Source organism: Anolis carolinensis, chromosome 6 (assembly GCF_035594765.1).
Source record: "Anolis carolinensis isolate JA03-04 chromosome 6, rAnoCar3.1.pri, whole genome shotgun sequence".
NCBI lineage: Eukaryota > Metazoa > Chordata > Lepidosauria > Squamata > Dactyloidae > Anolis > Anolis carolinensis.
The window spans coordinates 114,603,796-114,626,132 of NC_085846.1; the positions used below are offsets into that span (position 1 = coordinate 114,603,796).

General features: G+C 37.7%; 1 protein-coding gene across 6 annotated transcripts in view; it reads left to right on the forward strand.

The window, feature by feature from the left end:
- The first annotated feature begins 2,833 nt into the window (after nt 1-2,833).
- nktr (natural killer cell triggering receptor) overlaps nt 2,834-22,337 on the forward strand; it is a 32,061-nt gene continuing 12,557 nt past the window's right edge. For 2 of the 6 annotated variants that reach the window (XM_008112229.3, XM_008112231.3), the window contains exons 1-7: nt 2,834-2,958; nt 7,063-7,161; nt 8,510-8,584; nt 9,279-9,386; nt 10,287-10,331; nt 13,227-13,314; nt 21,972-22,001. In XM_008112229.3, coding sequence (XP_008110436.1) covers nt 7,104-7,161; nt 8,510-8,584; nt 9,279-9,386; nt 10,287-10,331; nt 13,227-13,314; nt 21,972-22,001 — 404 coding nt within the window. In that variant the 5' untranslated portion in view covers nt 2,834-2,958; nt 7,063-7,103. Of the gene's footprint in view, nt 2,993-7,062; nt 7,162-8,509; nt 8,585-9,278; nt 9,387-10,286; nt 10,332-10,611; nt 10,640-13,226; nt 13,315-18,609; nt 18,634-18,816; nt 22,002-22,337 lie in introns of those variants that run through there. The other 4 variants (XM_008112230.3, XM_008112232.2, XM_062957737.1 and 1 more) reach the window with 4 other exon arrangements.

The window sequence follows — 22,337 nt, forward strand, 5'->3', positions numbered from 1 at the left end:
GGAGACATAGTTCTCCAAGGACCCTCACCCTCTACAGCTGCCAGGGGGTGACGGACGGGTGCACTCCACGTTCCATGCATACTTTTGTGATTTTATGAAGAAGAAGAACACTCTTCCCCAGACCTACCCTTGGACTTATGAAATCTTATACCTCCAAAGACTTACTAACCCATATGTGCCCCTTCCCCATGCCATCTCTATGAATTCCCTATGAACTCTTTCTCCTCATGCATTTGTGAATATTCATATTCTATGTACTTGGACACACTCATGACTCGCTGTGTATGAATTTCAAATCGTTGGGCTAACTTCATGAATTGTGAAATCATGCTGCTTGAACCCCACTTCTATATTGGATTCCCCAGATGTTGTGAACTTCGTCCTTATCAAATGTTTTCTATTGCTTATTTCTATTGTTTATATCATTCATGATTCCCCTTTATGCAATGTCACCCATCTTTATGGATTCTCCTTTATCTCCTTTATCTACCTATCTGCCTATATGTATTTATACTCTTTGGGATCCCCGGAAAATATGTGTTTTTCCCAGCTGGGTTTATATTCCAACTTTATTTTTAATTTTCATTTTATCCCATATAATTGGCAGATCATGAAATCAAATGGGAAATATTATGACCCCAACCTGAACTCTAGCCCCATGACTCAGACCTCCCCTTCCCAAAAACAAAAGGATAATCTGCCACAGTTTAATCCCATCTCATTCCGATCGCATGGACAATATAGGGCGAGTCACCAAACTAAAGGTGACTCGCCCCCAAGGCAAACATTGTCACATCTCAGGCCAGGACGCCGCAGGAAGGCACCCTGTGGGGCCGTCAATGATGGCTCATCAAATCACCACTTCCCGTCTGACACCCCAAAGACATATCTAAAATCTGTGAACGTGACAGGACCCCGGACATCCTTGATGGGTGTCATTAATTCCTTTAGAAATTGGCTGGGCCAGAATTAATCAGATGTTTCCTGTCCGGTCACCTCTTTGTCTCAATAGCTCCCGCCTCCTCCTCTCTGATTGGCCCGAGAGGGGACAAAAAGCGGCTCCCCATTGGGCCAGCAGAGCAAGGCGGGAAACGAAAGCCCGCCTCGTTCAACCTCTCAGCCTATCCGCGATCAGATGGGCAGGGAAGCGGGGCGGGAAATTCAAAGGGCTGTCAGACCAAAACATTGTATAAATATGGCTTTATTTGAAACATATGTTACGCTAGTAGATTGAATGATCACTATTAGCGTCCTTTTCAGCTGAATTGCTCAATAAAAACTCCTTGGCGGATTTTCCTTCAACTTGGCGGACCTTCTTCATTTCAGGCTTCAGGTTGTATTGCGGCTTATATTCTCCAATTTGGCTTCGCCAAGGTCCGTTCCCTCAGGACCGGGTCGGGTCTCTCTTAAAGGGCCCGATCCCCTAAAGTGCGGTCGACAACACTTGTGGGAGGCTTCTCTCATGTCCCCGCATGGAGCTGGAGCTGATAGAGGGAGCTCATCCACACTCTCCCCAGGTGGGATTCGAACCTGGCAGCTTTCAGGTCAGCAACCCAACCTTCAAGTCACTTAGTCCACTACGCCATCTGGGGGCTCCTAAAGCCTTCAACAATACAGTATATATGCTTAGCTCCTAAGAAAATCTATACACATAATAAAAGTGAAAATATGTTCACACAGACAGCCTCCGGCCTCCACAAACAGGCTATAGTTCCCACTGCTGTGGAGCCACCAAGTCACTCTCTCCCTGGACATTGCAGGTTACAGGGAGAACATCCCAGTGTTCCTTTCTCTCTCCATTTGCATGACCCCACCCACTGCCGCTCCCTTAAAACTTTCCTACCCTTTCCCATTGCACACAGCAAACAGAGGAATTGATCAGCAACTGAACATACTGGAGAGGTTTGGGGAGAATTCACCATGATTTATAGAAGTTGTAGGGACTGGGATTTATAGTACACCTGCAATCTAAAAGCACTCTGAACCTCACTAATGATGGACCTGGAACTAATTTGGCACACAGACCCAACATGGCCAACTGTGAATACCGGCGGAGTTTTGGGAGGCTTGACCCAAGGTTTTTGGGAATTGTAGTTCACTCACATCTTTATGCATTTTTAATGGGAGCATTCATTAAAAAAAAGCAAAGACTTGAGTGTTTTTCTAACGCATAGTGTAACATGTGACCAAATTGATATGACCTCGCATCCAAAAACAAACAAGGCCCTTTTCAATGAACCCGGGTATACATTAAAGCATAATGTCTCTATTAATATTGGAAAAGGTGAAGTGGACTTAATTAAAGCTTTCTTTGCCAGCTCTTGAATGCTTGGCTTCTCCAAAAGGCCATGAATCGCCTGGGGAAATAATAATAAAAAGAAACAACAGACTTATTCATTGCATTTATTCATCTGTTCCATTAATATTGACATTAAATGACTCTTACTCATGCCTGGCCTTGATGCAGTGACACCCACATGGCAGGCCTTCTTAAATCAAAGGACTTCAAATTGGACCAATAGGAGTACAGAAACAAAGAGAATGTAAATGAGGAGGCGGGGAAATTGGTGCTTAGGTATCGGTCATTAGCAAGATTGGGCCCTCCCGGTGTTTTGGACTGCAACTCCCAGAATTCCTAACAGCCTACCGGCTGTTAGGAATTCTGGGAGTTGCAGTCCAAAACACCGGGAGGGAGGACTCAAGTTGACTCATGCCTGCTATAGGGTGGGGAAAGGGGGCGTGGTTTTGCGCTCGACCAATCGGAGCGCGAAAAGGAAAGGGGAGGATTTGAGAAATGGCCGTTGGCGGCTGGCGTTATGCGCGTGCGCTCGCACATTACGTCAAGAGCACGGAGGTGGGCGTGGCTTCCGCGTCGCCTCAAAAGAGAGAAGGAGCCCGTTAATGGCGGCGGAGTTGGGTTTTCTTCAGTGAGAGGAGAAAGGGCCGGGAAGAGGCCGGGTAAGCAGCCATGCATATAGACACACACATAGATGTACGTATATATATATATATACACATTCATACAAACATATTTCATTTGAATATATATGTGTATAATTGTGCAGGCAGGTGAAGACACATAAATACATATATATGTACATGCACACGCACATATACACAGACACACACATATGTCCATGTATATATATACACATAAATACACACACATTTGAACATATGTGTGTATTAATGTGCAGGGGGTGAAGACATACACACACACACAAATATACACACACACAAATATACACACATATGTCCAGGTATATAAACACATAAATACACACACATTTGAACATATGTGTGTATTAATGTGCAGGGGGTGAAGACATACACACACACACAAATATACACACACACAAATATACACACTTATGTCCAGGTATATAAACACATAAATACACACACATTTGAACATATGTGTGTATTAATGTGCAGGGGGTGAAGACATACACACACACACAAATATACACACTTATGTCCAGGTATATAAACACATAAATACACACACATTTGAACATTTATGTGTTTTAATGTGCAGGGGGGTGAAGACATACACACACACACATATATACACATACATATATATACACACAAATATACACACATGTCCATGTATATATACACACATAAATACACACACATTTGAACATATGTGTGTATAAATGTGCAGGGGGGTGAAGACACACACACACACACACATATATATATGCACATACATATATATATACACACACAAATACACACACATATGTCCATGTATATATACACATAAATACACACATATTTGAATATCTGTGTGTATAAATGTGCAGGCGAATGAAGGCATATACAATTGTACACACACACATATAAATATACACATGTTTTATATGAATATAATGTACAAATGTGCAGGCAAGTGAATATTATTATTATTATTAGTTTATTTATATCCCGCCTCCATCTCCCCCAAAGGGTGCTCGGAGCGGCTCACAGAAATATCAAATAAAAATAATAACAGTATACAGTACATCAATGGACAAAAACATGCACCAGTTATAAAATCTGAACATTAGCCTATGATATAAAAACACGCTTAATAAAACATAGAATTAAAACCAGCGAGGTTACAGTAATAGATAAGCTAAAGTGCACCTTATAAGTCAGGGGTCCCCAAACTAAGGCCCGGGGGCCGGATGCGGCCCATCAAGCCATTAATCCGGCCCCCATGGCACAAGGGCAGAAGGGGGTTTGGCTAAATGACCCAAGGGGTCTCTTCTTCTCTTACAATCCTTATTATTATTATTATTATTATTATTAATATTGAGGCTGGGAGGCCATCTGTCAGGGGTGCTTTGCTTGTGCTTTTGGTGCACAGAGGCAGAAGGGGGTTGGACTCAATGGCCCAAGGGTATTATTATTATTATTATTATTATTATTATTATTATTATTGACATTGAGGCTGGGAGGCCATCCGTCAGGGGTGCTTTGTTTGTTCTTTCAGTGCACAAAGGCAGAAGGGGGTTGGACTCAATGGCCCAAGGGTATTATTATTATTATTATTATTATTATTATTATTATTATTATTATTAACATTGAGGCTGGGAGGCCATCTGCCTGGGGTGCTTTGCTTGTTCTTTCGGTGCACAGAGGCAGAAAGGGGTTGGACTCAATGGCCTAAGGGTCTATTATTAATAATTGAGGCTGGGAGGCCATCTGTCAGGGGTGCTTTGCTTGTGCTTTTGGTGCACAGAGGAAGAAGGGAATTGGACTCAATGGCCCAAGGGGTCTCTTCCAATCCTCATTATTATTATTTGTATTATTATTATTTATTATTATTATTGCTCGGTGGCCCTCCAATGGTCCACAGGATCGTGAACTGGCCCCCTGTTTAAAAAGTTTGGGGACCCCTGTTATAAGTTATGAATTCAAGATAATGTGCAACAAATTCATCTCAATACACAAATATATCCACACACACATATATATCCACACACACGTGATAATGTGTATACACATAAATACATAATATAACAAGAATGAGATCTAGAGAATAGGATTTGAAAAAGAAGTAAACGGTTGTATTTTAATTGTGCACCAGATACTTTGATGTAACTTGGGGACCGCCTGTGTGCAAATGTGCATGTCTATTGGATGTCTATGTGTGTATATGTATGTATATATTTGTGTATACATAAAAACATATATAAATACATATGCACATATACACATGTGAGATACATATGTGTGTGTGTAAATGTGTGGGTAAGTGAATATACATAAATATACACACATAAAATTATATATATGTTACACACACAAAAACACATATATGCCTGTGTATATACACACAATTATATATACACACAGAGAGAAGTTTATAATAATAATAATAATAATAAACTTTATTTGTAGACTGCCCTATCTCTCTGAAGGGACTCCAACACTTACAGGAAAGGAGATTCCACCTGAACATCAGGAGGAACTTTCTCACTGTGAGAGCTGTTCGGCAGTGGAACTCTCTGCCCCGGACTGTGGTGGAGGCTCCTTCTTTGGAGGCTTTTAAGCAGAGGCTGGATGGCCATCTGTCGGGCGTGCTTTGAATGAGATTTTCCTGTTTTTTGCAGGGGGTTGGACTGGATGGCCCGTGAGGTCTCTTCCAACTCTACGATTCTATGATTATGGCAAACATTCAATGCCAACCAAGAAATATATGAACATATTACATCAAAACAAAATAAGTAAAAAAATTAAACAACCATTACTAGAACTTAATGAATATAAACCTAGAAATAGAAGGCATTTTGACTCTCAGTGAGAAAACACATATTTAAACATGAATATTTCGATAGCATGTGATATGCATATAGGCAGTTCTCAAGTTGTGTCAAAGTATCTGATGCACAATTATAATTTACCGGTTTGTTTCTTTTTCAAATCCTATTCTCCAGATCTTATTCTTGTTACAGATAAATCAATTTCAATATATATATTTGTCAAATATGCACAACTTGGTATAGCAGTAGTTTGTTTAGATTGACATATTTGCATCCAACAAACCAGAGATTCTCCAAGAAGCCATAATTTTTGGATGTGCTAAGGAGCATGGGGGAGGACCAAAACAAACCACTGTTTCCTATTGGGTTCTTATGCTCCAATAAACAAACTATTGACTAGAGGCCCATTATTTGTTTGTCTGATCCCAGCATCAGAAGCATGTGCATTTGTTATGTATGAAAGAGGCCCTTGTTGACCTGAAACTGGGCATATCATGACATGTCAACTAGGTCAATGTCTCTAGCGCTTCTTCCCAGAAAAGTCAGTGGCTTGGCTTAATGTTTACTGTTCCTCCCTGAGCAAATAAAGTTAGCCAGAGTTAAGATGTATTATATCCTTCTCTGTTTAAGGCAAGGGTGGAGATCATACTGATTCTCCGGATTTTTGAGGACTGCTACTCACAGCATCCCTTGTGGTGGTTAAGGCTGCGGAAATGTGAATCCAATTCCAACAACAGCTGCAGAGCTTTGTAATTCCCATCCCAGTGTTCTGGTGCCTGTGGATTTGGGTCTCTGATACTCTTTCACAGTTTTAATGGAAGTGGGTCAAGGAAACATATTGTTCCTTAGTTCTGAACCCTGTGATGTTGGCATTAGTACTGTGCTCCTTTTCCTATTCATGACAGAGATGTGTTAAAACCTTATCTATTCATTAAAAAATACAGGGGAAAGCAAGGATTCCCTCCTCTTCCTTCAGTTTTTTGCTTAAGAAATGATGTTTGGAATGCCTGCAGTTCTAAAGTTCTCTTTCTTTGCATTCGTTATTCGCCTTCATCTGACAAAAGCTCTTCACTTCATTAGAAATGTTAGCTTCCACTTGGTTTACTTGGGGGTCCATGTGACCAGTTATCATGGGTTGCTTTGTAATATAGGCTTGTTTCCAGCCTTGGCATTCTTCCCTTTCTTTGTGATTGCAGGAATTCTGTGCGTGAACTGGCACCCAAGCCATAATAAATAGTCTTTGCTTCTGTGCAAGGTAGGGTCAGTGTTCAGCTGGTTGAATTCTGATGTGCTTCTGTCTTTCCAGGGTGGTGGCGGTAAGAAGCACTAGGGCTTCTTGCTGCTGCCATGGGGGCACAGGACCGGCCTCAGTGCTTCTTTGACATAGAAATCAATCGAGAACCAGGTGAGACTTTGAGATTTTGTATCTTTATTCTTTTCTGGGAGAGATATTTAATTCAGTTCTTGTATTAAGTCAAGATGTGAAATGGAAATAAGAGCAGGCAGAATGTTCCTCTCAAATAAATATAAAGGATATATAGCTGCAATATTTTAAGGTCTTATGGAATTACAATTTCTCTCTAATAGGGAACTATGCAGATATTATTGATTTTATTGTGTGAATATTTGTGAATAATTATTTGCTTTCTGAAGTCTTATGGAACGTAAATGTCAATAAATCCATGGAAATTTGTGGTATGAGGCAAATATGAAGTTAATCTCTAATTAAATGAGATAGCCTTGCACAAAATGTGTGGGATAGGATTGAAAGTGTATATCCAGAAAGGAGTCTGTGTTGAATAATTATATGCTTAGAGTTTCTTATTTCATGCCCAATATACAGAAGCCAGAGGGAAAGGAGTAACTGGAATTTCCTTTGAACCAAATATATAATTTGTATGAAACGTGATGATTGTTTTAAGAATGTATGCTTACTATGGTAGTTAGGAAGCATGACAGTCATACGGAACATTGACAAGTGACATGTTTGTCACATTATATCCTGTTCGCCAGATCAAACTCATGAAAATATTACACTACATTAGAGATAAAAAGAGATATCCAGCATTCTTTTTTTTAGCCCCAAATTTGATATCATTGTCATGGTTTTAGAATATTCTAGGATAATATATACCCCCACACATACGTATATAGATATGTGTGTATTACATATAGAGAGATAGAGACAATTTCCTAATATCATGGTTGATCCCATAAACATCACAAGAAGACAGCATCACATGAATTTATATTTATCTTGTTTGTACATTTTCTTCTTGCTAGAAAGAATGTAAACTCATAAAGTCCTCTGTATTTTTAGCCTTTTATTTGGCTTAAATGCCAAAGATTTCACCAGAACACCTGGTTTTAATTTCACCAGAACACCTGGCTAAGTAGGGTCAGCTGTAGTTAGTATGGGAGGCTAGCAATAAAGACCAGGTACTGTAGGGTCCATTTGAGAAGAAGAAAATGGCAAAGCACCTTTTGAGTGTTCCTTGCCAAATAAAACACTGAAATTCATAGGGTAGCTGTAAGTCAACAAGCAACCTAAAGGAGCACACACATAGTCATATGTGAAAAGGTGATAAAACATGTGCTTGCAAAGATTTATAAAGTTTACATTTCTAAAGCAAATATATAAGCTTGTGCTATTTTTATTTATTGTCAAAAAGTATAGAAAGTATTTTTGTAAAAGAAAAAAAATGCTTTGAGATCTGGAACTAGAAAGTATCATATTTTAATTCTCATTCCAGTTGGTCGTATTGTTTTTCAACTATTCTCCGATGTATGTCCACGGACTTGCAAAAACTTCCTCTGCCTATGTTCAGGTAATTTAGTTTCTCATAATGGTGAATAGATTTAGTATCCCTTATCCAAAATGCTTGGTACCAGAAGTGTTTTGGATTTGGGATTGTGGAATACCTTTGAATAATCCAGCTCCCATCACCAAAACCCCACTGAATGAATTCCATTATATTCTACCCTTTATTCTACTCTCTCCTGGAAGAAACTTGAAGGCCGATCTCACTCCAATTCTCGCTGGGAATGTTGGCCACTTTGTTCCTTTATGACCCCAAATGGCACTATATTACATATCTTTGCACTTTCGGCCAGACCGCCTTCCCATTTTTTTCCAATTTTTCTAAATGGTGGGTCTTTTGTGTTATTATTCTATGTTTAAACTGGTTTCTATTGTTATTATATTGTATTACTTTTAATACAATTTAATGTGTATTATCTGGCTGAATTGCTGTTTTTTACTTTGCCTTTTATTTGTTTTTGGGCTTGGCCCTATGTAAGCCACCCTGAGTCCCTGTGGGGAAATGGCTGTGGGATAGAAAAATAAAGTTATTATTATATTATACCTGTATTCGCATATATGTACACAATGCAATAGCTTGAAGTTGTGACCCAAGTCAAAACAGAAAATTAATTTGTGTTGCTTACACAACTTATACACATAGACTGAAGGTGATTTCATGCAATGTTATCAATATTTGTCTGCATGTTTCTTCTCTGCAGGTGAAAAAGGAATTGGGAAAACAACTGAGAAAAAACTCTGCTACAAAGGCTCAACATTCCATCGTGTGGTTAAAAACTTCATGATTCAAGGGGGAGACTTCAGTGAAGGTAAACTTGAGAGAAATTAAATTCCCCACTCTGGTGCCATAAAGTGGCAGGGAATATGTCACTAAAGCATTTTACAAAATCATCAGCTACTTTCATTTTGAAAAGTAACCTTATGATGAGGTAAAGTTCCTCAATTTTTTGCAGGTCCTTAAAACTGAAATGTCTAACTATACACAAAACAGAGAGTAATTAAGGCTTTGTATAAAACAAAAAAATGTATAAGTTGCCCAAGTAGCTCTCTTTTTTTAAAAGTCACCTTTAAGACCTCTTTCTGATGCATTGCCTTATGAATTGCCTCAACCTATGGAGCATCTGTGCTTGGTATCATTTCAGACAAGGATTATTGGTAGATGAGGAGACTTTAAATAAGACATTACTTCTGTGTCTTAAGAACTTTTGTGTGCATGTTCATCTACTGTTTATTCATGTGCCCCTGATTCCTGTTGCTTTATTCGTCTCTGCTACAAAAAGTCTGCTTTTGTGCTGTACTGAAGGCTTACTTGGAATGTAAGTTGAGCAACTATAACTAATAGTTTGCTTCCTAAAAGAAGTCATCTAGGGAGCAGCTGCAAGTGGTTTTGAGAAAACAAACATTGTTTTTCCTTGTTCGTTAAACAATCACAATTTTTCTTTTAACGCAAACCAGCCACTTCATGCATGTGCACCTTTCTTTTGGTGCCACCCGACTTCTTCCTCACCCCTTTAAAGAACAGGAACAAGAGATTGGTAGGCAGTAAAAGGGCAACATAACCTTTAATGAGTTCCCTATACTTCTGCCAATAATAACATTGTTTTGGTGCATGGTTCATTTGTGGCTGTGAGCATTGTAAAATGTAGATATCACTAATTAGACAGTTCCATAGCTGTGCCAAAGTTTAATTCATATTTTTTTAACACTAGGTAATGGAAAAGGAGGTGAATCTATTTATGGAGGATATTTTAAAGGTAAGGTCTAATAATTCTTGACCCATTGGCTTCATTTTTGGGGATGTGTCTAATGAAAAGGTCTACAATAGATGACTTCTGCATGAAAGTAACATTGCATGGATATTATCTATCTGCATGTGTTTTAAATACATACATTGTAATAGTAATGTTAATGTTCGAATTTTACTGCGGCTAATGTAGTGGTTAAACATGACTGCAGCATGGAGGCTAGGCAACTTGATTCATGACAACTCCTATCTTCCTGCCTAAAACTGTCAACATATTCTTTTGTTTATAGAGAATGTGGTCTTTTGCAAAATGAAAAGGTAAGAGACAAAAACTCAACACAAATTCAAATTGTTCCCTTGCACCCTTCCTAATATATGGACCACCGATAACGAATTTGTGGCTGGGTAAATGTAGCTTTGGAGAGAAACCTAAAGATTGTTTGAGAAGATTTAAGGCAATTTTCTCTTTCAATAACAAAATAATTGGATTCCAAATAATTATTGCTAAAAAGTCTTTAAGTGTTTCCTTTCCCTAAATCCTACTCTTTCAAGGTTTGTATGGGTACTGAATTCTCAAAATATTTTTCAGCATGTACTTTCCATAGAATGGGATAAATTAAGGTATGTTCTATACAGTATTTGTGAATTAAGCTCGTTCACAAGTTTCATACTTTCAGTCATTGATTTGTAGAGCACATTGGTTGCACACTTATACGGAAAATCCTTGGTTGGAATTACAGTGTTTGATATTCATTTTTCTTCAGTTTAATGCATGGTCTGAGAGTTATGTTCTAAACTCTTTGTACAGTTAGGTGTCAGCAGATATTGGTAGCCTGTTGACAAACCCATATTCTAAAGGTTTTTGGTTATTTTTTTTCTAAGATGTTATTATGGGTAAGTACAAATATTCTAGTGCTGTAGCGTTGCTATCAAACTGTTCAACCATAATAGCTATGACTATATATATATATATATGAAATCTATTTTCCTGACTTAAACTTAGTATTGTATAGTATCTCTAGACTCACTATCAACCTAACATTTTCTTCAGAAAATTTAACCTGTTCATACTGTGCCTTTTTCTTGTATTTTTAATATTGTTCCCTGTTAGTTAAAATGTCCATAGGCCTAACAGATTGATCACTATTAGAGTGGTTTCTAAAGAAAGTGAGAGGGTAGAGGGATGCGAGAATTAGAATGTGTACATAGAAAATATACTAGAATAGGTCTCAATTAATTTATATCAGTAGCAGACCTGCATATCAGCAAGATTTTAATTGGTCATAACATATAAGTATTATGTTTATCATTAAGCCTGCTCTATGTATGACTATATCTGGATCTTTCCCAATGTTTGAAACAGGTTTTATAAAGAGATGGTTTCCAGTCCCATTGTGTCAGTTCACTTCAGCCTGTTAGTATGGTGAATAGTAATTGTAGGTCAATGAGGAAATTATTGCATAGTCTTTTCTCCTTCTCTGCTGACATTTGATCCCAAAAATGTCTAAGTCTTAGAATGCAGAAAACTTAATTCTGGACTGGCCAGGAATAAAGTGAGTCCTGGTTACTCATATATATGCTATCTTGTGATGGGCATTTTGACAGTGTCTGCTTTATTATTTCCCATTCTGTTCCATGGCACTGTGTAGTATGTTTATAAAGTTGGTCCTCAACTTATGAATGGTGCAGGATCCCAAGTGAAAGTGGAAAACCCACCAATATCTTTAAACCCTCAAACATGCATGTGGCAGACCTGCTGCTGCTACCATCACAAGGATCTGGCAAGAACAGCACCTACTTTTACTAAAGTGGTCCTTCAGTGGGTCTGGGCTGGACTTGTAGGCTCTGTTGCCATATATACCAGACACAGTCAAACTTTGGCCTCCAGGTCTTTTGGGACTTCCACAATTCCTAACTGTCCCTAAGCTGTTAGGAATTGTGGGAGTTGAAGTCCAAAACACCTGGAGGATCAAGCTTGCTCATACCTGGTATATACTATTACTGAAGGCTATGCCTGGATGGACCACTTTCAGAGCACCTATGTAGAAGTCAACCCAGGTTTTTAGGGTTAATATTTTGGTATCTTTTTTGTTTTTTTGTTTATACATGAATATACACAGTAAGTTCTGACTTTCCAAGTCTTCCACTATAAAAGCAGATGCCACAGCTCTTTTCCACTGCGCTTGCCTTTTCCTGCCCCCAGGCTCTCTGTTATCCACCCTCTTCCTTTGTCTTCCCTGAGTGAGTAAGTGAAGGAACACGCATGGCCTCCCTCTTCCTGCTCCCCCCACCCATCCCCTTTCCCCCACCAACCCAGTCGAGGTCATCTCATCCCTCCTCTAATTTGTGATTAATCAAATCTGCCAGAAGAAAATCCCCTCAAATGTGGAAGAATGACTGTAATCAGTATTGAAGCCAGTTGTAGACTGGAAACCCTCTGCTTGAAATCATGGGAGGCATAGAAGTGTCTCAGAGCAGATGAAACTGGACTTTGTCAGCGATTCCCAAACTCTAGTTTTCCAGGTGTTTCATATCTCAACTCTCAGAAACTTCAGCTGTTTTGGCCAAAAATAAGGGAGTCTGGGAGCTGAAGTGCAAAATACCCAGAAGACCAAAATTTGGGATACACTGGTTTAAATGGACCTCTCCTGACTCAGTAAAGGATGCTTGATAAAATTATAAAGTCTTTTCTTTTTTTCTTTTTAGCACTGTCGTATTAATTTAATAGATGTTGATTTGTTTGTTCAAACCTGTTCTCATTTTAATTGCGTACATTACTTTTGAAAGTTTCAATTTCTCTGGTGAAAAGTCGGGTAATCCCTGCTTCTTAGTTACTAATATTGTTGACACATGTAAGCAATCAGAAACTAACACACGTCTCTTTTCTTCTGTTTTTTTTAAACAGACGAGAACTTTATTCTGAAACATGATCGGGCATTTCTTTTGTCCATGGCAAACAGAGGGAAACATACCAATGGTTCCCAGTTCTTCATGTAAGTTGATGTAAATTGAGATTTGAGTGTTTTCCAGTGGAGAAGCGCTGTTCATGAGAAAGATGGTATTGCTAAAATCAAGTTTAAAGTGAAGAATTTCTTCTTATTTACTCTTCTGTTTAGTAAGAGAAAAAATGTAATTTTGTAGGTAAAATGTTTGTGATGGAACAATTGGCTTTATATCAAATCTTTAAAGGGCATAAAATAATATGTCAAAAGAATTTCAGTACATAATTAAGATCTTATTTTCTAAAATGAGACAAGAATATTATCCTAGACTATTCAGCTACGAATTCAGTGAACACATCTCAGCATTGTTTCTCCTTTGGCTTTTCTACCCCCTGATTTTTATGCCCTTGGTGAAGGTTTGAAAGATGGAGTTTATGTATTGATAGCTATATGCATAGTATCATCTTCAAGACCTCTGAATGTGTAAGTGTTGAGAGGGAGCTGACGAGTGTTCACACTCCACATGGTCACTTAGTATTTATAGAGAAACTTCTGAAAAGATCTAGTCAATACAAATTATGTGGACTTTACACTATGTCACAGTGTATTAGATCATGTTGACCACAAGTGATGTGCAAACATTAGGGAACAGTATTTTTGATCAAAGAGTTTTTATTTAAGATGTTGTATCCAGGGTTTATCATTAAACTTCCATTTAATAATAAAGTACATGCATACTAAAACTTTTTTGTGCAGTTTGAATATCTTGACAAGTTTTCAAGCTAGGCTGAAGATGACAAATTGTCTTCTCGGTCATTCTGCTTGATTTTATTAGTGTGTTTCAATATCACCTGTTTTGTATTAAATAAATACCTTCCAGAATTAGCATTTTACAAAAATATAAGCCTTGTTCACTGTGATTTTGTGTTTAAGAGAAGTGAGAAGTTTGATTATTTTAAGCTGAGTTGCTTCAGTCAAATATTTGTAAACTTTGCCATCTTTCTTAGTGGATGGGAATGAATGGCGCTTCATTGCCTTGTTAAAGGAATATCTTGTCCAGAAGGACTAGACTTTCTATCTGAAGAGAAATCTGTACTGTGATCAGATAAGTTCAGATAAGAGGCATATTTGGGTTTTTTTTCCCTAAAGAATGTCCCAAAAATGGAAATTAAATATAAACATGAGGGGAAGAATCAGTAATTTGTTTTCCTTCCTATTTCATTAGGAAATGAAATGCAAGCATGTAGTATACTCTTGTATAGTGTAATAGAAAAGTAGCTTCTTTCGAAACTTCAGTCTGGCAGTCATAATATCTTCAATAATAAACAAAAACTGTTTGTTCATGCTACCTTCTTTGCTCACACGTTTCCATTTTTAAGCTTATCTGAACAAGCAAAATAACAGTTGCAACTGAGAAAGTAAATTGTTCATAAAGCAACCAATGGGCTCTAAAGTTTCTTTGACATTACATTGCAATATAAGAGTTGGAACTGGATCAATGGGAGTGACATAGTGGGCTATATCTTTATGGCCTAACTTTTAATTTTAAAGGTAATGCAGGAAAGCTTAAATAGTTGGCTCAATATTGTAAAAAGTGTTGAAATTGTTAGTTTGTCCAGTTGCCACTGCTCAGGGGAAAGTATTTTTGAATAGACATGTTGGCTATAGGAAGTACTGTACATTGAATATATAAACTAATCTCTGTGCCTTTCTTATTTCCAAAATTATAACCTGAAAAATAAAATGAAAAAAGTGCAGTTTATGTAGAGTGCAGGTTCTATACTCATACAATTGAAGGGCTAATACTTCTGATTTGTCTTTGAAAGGGTTGAGTGCTAGTAAGCAGTGAGTGAAATTGGTTGCACAAGTGACAAATTGCAGAGTTTTTCCTGGTGTCATACATCTCTATTTTGGGAATTATTGCAACCTTAATACTAGACAAGCTGGCCTCTGAAGCAGTAGTCAGATGTTCAGGAGCTAAGTGCACCAGAACCTTTGGGATCCCAGGAAATAATGGGTGCCAACGGTTGTAGAAGAGGTGGCTGCTTTATCATGTTCCCAGTAGCTTGGCAAAATCACATATCAGAAGCATTACTGATGCCTTGGCTATAGAGTAATGTAGTCATTTAGAGCCACCTCGGCTATTATGCATTCCATAGTATACACAGGATTGTTGCCTTTTAAGCCCAGGTGATAAACCCTATTTTTCTTTTTGTTCTGTTGTTCTTTGGCAACAGTTGGTGCTTAGAAACATTGAAGTAGCTTCTTCATCTGTTTGCATTTCTACTTGATGTCCATAACCTTAACTTTGAACCCAAGCCAAGATAACAAATAAAAAATTGTGAGAAAGAGAAACACCCACATATCCATGTGGGAAGACAGATTTTGTCTTAATGTTAGTCAAGCAGGAATTTCATAACATAATGCACCACCGCCCCCATAAGATTCAGAAACGTTCACTCTGATCTCTAGCATTAAAAGAAAAAGTACAAACAGGAAGATTATCTGTGGTCCTTTAGCTCATGATCCATTGTCAATTCTGTTATTGTTAGCTGTTCATCAAGTTGACCCCCCAACTTATGGTGACCTTATGATTTAAGTTGTGATTTAAGTTTTATCTCTGCCATAGGTTATTTTATTTGTGAGAAAGCAATTCATGGAATGGTTCTACTGCAAGTAAAAACTTAAGCATAACTTACACTACATAGTTTGGTATAATGAGGAAGAGCGTTGGCATGTCTTGGTTTCAGGTGCATCCCACTTGTCTCTTTCCTGTGAAGACACAATAAATATTTCTTCAACACAGCTATGTCTGAACCATAAATTGATTGCTGTGAATGGTAGTTAGGGAAAATAAACCAGCATCATAACCCATGTTTTGAAGTGGCTTGTTTCCACTAACCAGTGGTAAGACTAGCCATGATTTGGATTTGTTTACACTGAAACCGTGGCTTAACTAAATTTTAACTGAAAACTTCCACCCTGCTTTTTCACACAAGAAAATGTGGAAAGCACCCAATGTGAAGATTTGTTTTCCACTCATTCTGACAAAATCAGATTGCAGTATAGTATTTCATTTAGACCAGAATCAATGCTCTACAAAAGGAATTGCCTGTGTAGCTCAGTAGTGAATAGGTTTGAACCTCCCAGCTCTTTTTGTCCTCCGGCCCTATCCACTAACGAGAGCCAATGGGAATTGCAGTGCAAAAACATCAGGGAGGCTTCTGTTTCCTAGCCATGGAACTTTAAACACACAGACAGCAGTCTGTAGACTAATAACACAGTTCTTAATTACATCATGAGTCCAAAACAAATCAAGATTGAAAGTGAAGCTCACAAAAATAGGGTGGTAGTTAGGAAGGGTTAGAAGCAGATGGGCTAAACATCAGGTGACTGCATCCATAATAAAATTTTCATAGTCCTTTGCCCACTCACTTCTCAGGATAGTTTCAGGGAACTTGAGATAGTGGTGTTCAACAAAACAAAGGTGGCAATATTAAAATGAAAAATCATCCCCCTGTGAGTGGTGGCATTGCCTGTTAATTTGCTTGGCTGTTAACAATCCTGGGAAATGTCCCATACAAAAGTGTGTGCGTTAACCCCATAAGGATGTTTATATCTCTTGGGACTGGGCTTCAGTATTTGTGATTATGCCAGAAGAACATTAAGCAGCCAGTCAGAAGACAGCTAATGGAGAAGACTTCCAAAAATATTTTTTTGTTGCAACTTGAATGGAAGTGTGCTTTTGTAAGGGAAGGGATCAGAAAATCCATCTGGGTTCATACAAGCCTCTGTGATGCCTGAAATTGTCTAAATTGACCAGCCAAGTAGTGTTTAATGTTAACTATAGTTAAATGGGAGTTAAAAGCCATAAACATCATTTGATGTTGCTTATTTTGTGTTAGTAGAATTTTAGGTAGTGTACCTCTTCCCTTTCCTTCATGTGTATAGCACTGGATTAAGAATCTCCTTGGAGCCAATGTGGTGTAGGGATTTGAGTGTTGGACTATGACTTTGGAGACAAGAGTTTAAATCTTCTTCAGCCATGGAAATCCAGTAGGTGACTTTGGACAAGCCATATATATCAGTCTCAATGGAAGACAATGGCAAAGATCATCTGAAGTAATCTGAGCAAGAAAGTTTTATGATAGGAATACTATAATGACTTGAAAACATAATAAGAATCTTATTTTCTACAAACAAGCAGGTAGCTTTCTTTTAAAAGGAGCACGGGTCTTGTTTTTGAGCCGTTCTAAAATCTACATATTTTTCTAAAACTCACTTTGTAGAGTAGGAGGATGCAGATTTTAGGACCAAGCAAGTATTGCTGCGGGAATGAGGATTTAACTTTTTACCTATTTCAAACTATGGGAAATACACACGATCCCCATGTAATAGGAGATGGTTTGTATATGGTTCTTTGTATATGGTTCATTGCTTTTCCAGAGTTTAACTTAAGGGTATAAAAATTTCCCATGGGGATCTTTGCACAACATTGGTAAATTATTTCTTAATATATAAAACATGTCCAGAGTCTATGCATTGGCATAACATAAGAAGGAATACCCTCAATTCTCAATAAGGCTTTAGGAGCTGTGACATCGCACTACATAAGTAGTAATGGTTGGTTGTTTTCACAGGCTTAGTTGGTGAAGTTTGGTAAAAAGAATGGAAAATATAACTGTTTTGTACATGTATTTTTTATATTGCCAGAGGTACAGAAATTGGGGTTAAGACCATCAGTTACTTGTTTTCTGGCCTGTTAAAATCCTAGTGTATATTAAGGTTAGGGAAAATAACATTACTTTCTTATCCTTGACATAGCTTTGGATAAAAAGTAAGGAAAGATAGTATTTTTGACTGTTCTTTCCCCTGAGGGAATAAAATATTCCCAAACGAATGTGCTTAGCTAACCATAGAAGTAAGGCATTTGTGCTTTCAGCATTCTTTAAAGTCTCTCACAATGAGATTTAGTGGCATAAGGTCCTGTACAGTCCACATCACATTAATTGAACTCTCTGCAGATGTGCAAGTGCATCCCTTTAGGGGTGAAAAAGTTGGAAAGCATGTGTTGTTTTTAGACAGAAGTCCTAGCAAGGTGCCTTTGTGTAAGGGAGAGGGTGTCTCTTTACTTGTACAGTCTCTTGCATTTGCTATTTTCCAAATAATAAACATAAAGAAAATTTAGAGCCCTGATTTTAAAAATGTCCTTGATATTAAATACATTTTGAAAGCTGCCTCCACTTGAAAAAAAGTTTAAATTATTGTATTAAACATAGTCTCAGTTTTGTTTGGAAATGTACTACAATTTATTTCTTGCCGTTTTTGTGTAAAATTTACAGAAACAGTGTTACATCGTGCGCTCCAAAGGTAATGTCTCATTCCTCTAAGGCTGTGTTCTTTCTCTTCTTTCTTTCTTTCTCTCTCTCTCTTCCTTTCTGTCTCTCTTGTCCTTTTCTGCTCATATATGCATTAAATCTTGTGGTGGTGAAATTCTTCCAGCTCTTAAGAGAGAGGGAGCCTTTATGACAATGCTATTTTAAAACTATCACTGCAGCCTAGCCTCATTCTCTCAACTTGGAAAATGTAAGGTGTTATTTCATGAAACAGTATTGAATTTATTTGTGAAATTGTAGAAATGGGAGAACCCTTTCAAGGGCTCCAGAAGCAACATTTTCTAAGCAACTCTACCTTAGGAAATTGTGAAACTTTTGAAAAATGGTGGGATGGGTCGTCATTGTCTTGTGTACTTATTCCATTAATACGATAGACTTCCTGTTAGTGGAAAAAACATTGATTGTTCAAAATACCTACCACTTGCTTTGAACATTGCTCAAATGAAAAGTTTCAAGCTTATTGAATCCCTAAAGCAGGGGTTCCCAAACTAAGGCCTGTGGGCCGGATGTGGCCCTCCAAGGTCATTGACCTGGCCCCCGCCCTCAGTTTTAGACTTAGCCTTGCCCAAAGTCTGAAATGACTTGAAGGCACACAACAACAACAATCCTAATTAACTTGACTATCTCATTGGCCAGAAGCAGGTCCATACTTCCCATTGAAATCCTGATAGGTTTATGTTGGTTAAAATTGTTTTTATTTTTAAATATTGTATTGTTCTTTCATTGTTGTTGGGGTTTTTCTTGCACTACAAATAAGACACGTGCAGTGTGCATAGGAATGTGTTTGTATTTTTTCCCCAAATGATAATTTGACCCCTCAACAGTCTGAAGGATTGTGGACCGGCCCTCTGCTTAAAAAGTTTGAGGACCCCTGCCCTAAAGTATGAATATTTTAGGGAAGCAAGTCACAATTTACAATGTTTATTGCTCCAGCTGCTCAGGTGTACTGCACATTTTTGTCTCCCTCAATGTCTGTTGATTTTTTTTACGTATTTTTGATTGTGTAATGAAAGTACATTAACTATGCAAGTAAGTGGACATTTTTTTAAATGGTGATATTCTCAGAACTATAATGGAATGGTTAGCATTTGGTATTTCAGTTACTATTTGGAGTTGTTTTTTACTGTACTGCTGGTAATGTCTTGGAACTTCTAATGAAGCTTTTCTCTTCTGTAGCATCTGCTGTAGTTTAAAATATGCCAATTCCATCACAATATGCTTTTCATTGATCTTCACACCTGTTTCTATTTTATAATTATGAGAACTAAGGGGAGGGACATGCTACTAGTTTTACAGTGCATTCACAGCTGGAATAATGCTTGAATTTGTGAGCTGGAGTCCCCAAACCCCTACCTATGGAAGTGCATTAGTGGAATGTTTATCCGCTTTACCAAAAGTGTATTTATAGATTATTTGGGCTTCCTGTTGCACATGTAGTTAGACTCAACTGTAAGCCTTGCAGCATAGTGAATTAACTATACAGGAAACAACTCTTGGTGAGTTACTGTTTGGTTACCATTCTGGTCCTTGTTTGAATGTTCTTTGGTGTTTGGGATACTTAAGCATGTGTTTAATGTCCATTGTATAGTATGTTTATTTTTGTGAAAGATATGCCCATGCCTCAAATGTGATACTGCCTAGGTTTTCAAGACACCTAATGAAATGGACCACTTTTGTTCCCCAATCCTAAGTTTGAGCAGTACAAAGTCCTGTTTCACTGAGATATTCATAAACATATTTCCAATCCCCATATAAAGAGTGTCACTGCCACCTAGAGCTTCCACATCCCCAAAATACTCCGTAATGCCCCCCATGTGCTTTAGGGGGTCTGGAAGGCAGCTATCATTGTTGTTGTTGTTACTTTCCAAGATGGACAAACCCAACATGTTCCAATCTTGTATAAGTTAAAGCAGGTGAAAATAAAACAGGTAATCTCTGCCAAGGCTGCCACATCAGCTTTGGATTTTAATGAGGCTGCCAAGAAACGTGCATCCAAGAGCTGTGGTTCCCTAATAATAAACTTCCGGAGTGATGGAGGTAAAACTTATAGGACTATTTTATTTATATACACAAATGCCAAATAGGCTTAGAAGGATCTTTTGTTCTTTGTTTTTGGTTTACATTTTAAATTTGTGTTTTTTGTTTTTTATTGTATGTAATCTAATCTAACAAAATGGTAACAGATAGGTCTTCTCCCTCCCCCAAGTCACAAATATTTGCAGATTACTTCCCTGTCAGTCCTGTTACTGATAAATCATCCTCTACTCTTTTGTCTAATTTTTAAAATAATGGACATTATTTTGATTTCCATCTGTACCTTTTTAATAAAAAAGTCAGTTTTGCTGAAAAATTCTCATACAAAGTAAGTTTGGAGAGATGAGAAATAGGAGGGGATCTTTAATAACTATTTTATATTCTTGTTTTTTTGCTAAAACAGTACTCTGAGTGGTATAAGGAAGAGCCACATGTGTTATATTTGGTTTGTAATTTTCCCTGCATAACCTGTACCTTAAGATTTCTAAAGTAGCATTTACATCTAGTTAGTCAAGGGGAATTTTCTTGAACAGATTTAAACCGATTGGACACATAAACTCTGAGTGTAATTAATTCACCTGTGATTTCAGTAGAGCCTTCCTGCAAATGAGTTCGGAAGTAATTGTGATGTTTATAATCTTCTCCCCCCTCCCAAAATGTTTTTGGAATGTTTGAAAGACAGTCTGGTTCTATGATATTTTTTCCAGCATTGACCTAACTACTAAATGTCTGCAGCAGTGTCTATGCATCATTCTTTGATGAAATATTTCGTAATTCATCTGCAAACCCAGAACGCTAGTGAGAGATGAACTGGTTTGAAGAGATGGATTTTATACATTTCTTTGGCTGATATGCTTGACTGTGAAAAACGTATTATGTATAGAGATAATAATTTTATCTGTTCGTATTTTATTATGATTGAGTTAGTTTAAAGAACCAGATTGCAGTTACATGCGATGTGCAATAAATGAAATATGTCCAGTTCCTGCCATGATGAAACTGAGATGTCGGTTTATTTGTCCTGCATGCATTTCATCTAAATTAAAGGAAAGAAAAACTTAAAATGTGGTTTTGTGTTGTAATGTTTATTATTTGCTTTAAAATGTAATCTAGTCCCTGCATTTAGTATGGACACAAGGTTTCTGCGTAAATCTAACTGTTACATTTTTTTCTCCCTTTATTTTTTTGTTTGTATCATTCTGCCTTTTTACCTCCTCATCTGAACACCTGATTTCCCCCCCAAATAAACATCTCTTCATGCATGTTGGTGTTAAGCAGAACCACAAAGCCTGCTCCTCATCTTGATGGGTAAGACCCACATCTTTACTTGTATTCATGCATGCTGGAAAGATTTGGGCTTACTCGAGCAGAAACCCTCTCCCGGACACATCTACTTCCAAGTAGATCCAAGTAGATGTGAAAGGAGATGCATGTTCAAACCCCTGCTCTGCCATGAAACTTATTGAGAACCATAATGTCTAAAATATGGGCTGCAGTGATGGAAGAGTGAGATGGGATGGATAAGTGAAAAGACTGTATACATATTGACTTTGAGTTCCCTGTAATAAAGGGATAGGATAAGAAAATGACTGGGACGGGTATTCTTCTCCTGTTAATTTCAGAGTTATTTTTGCAGTTTCCCCC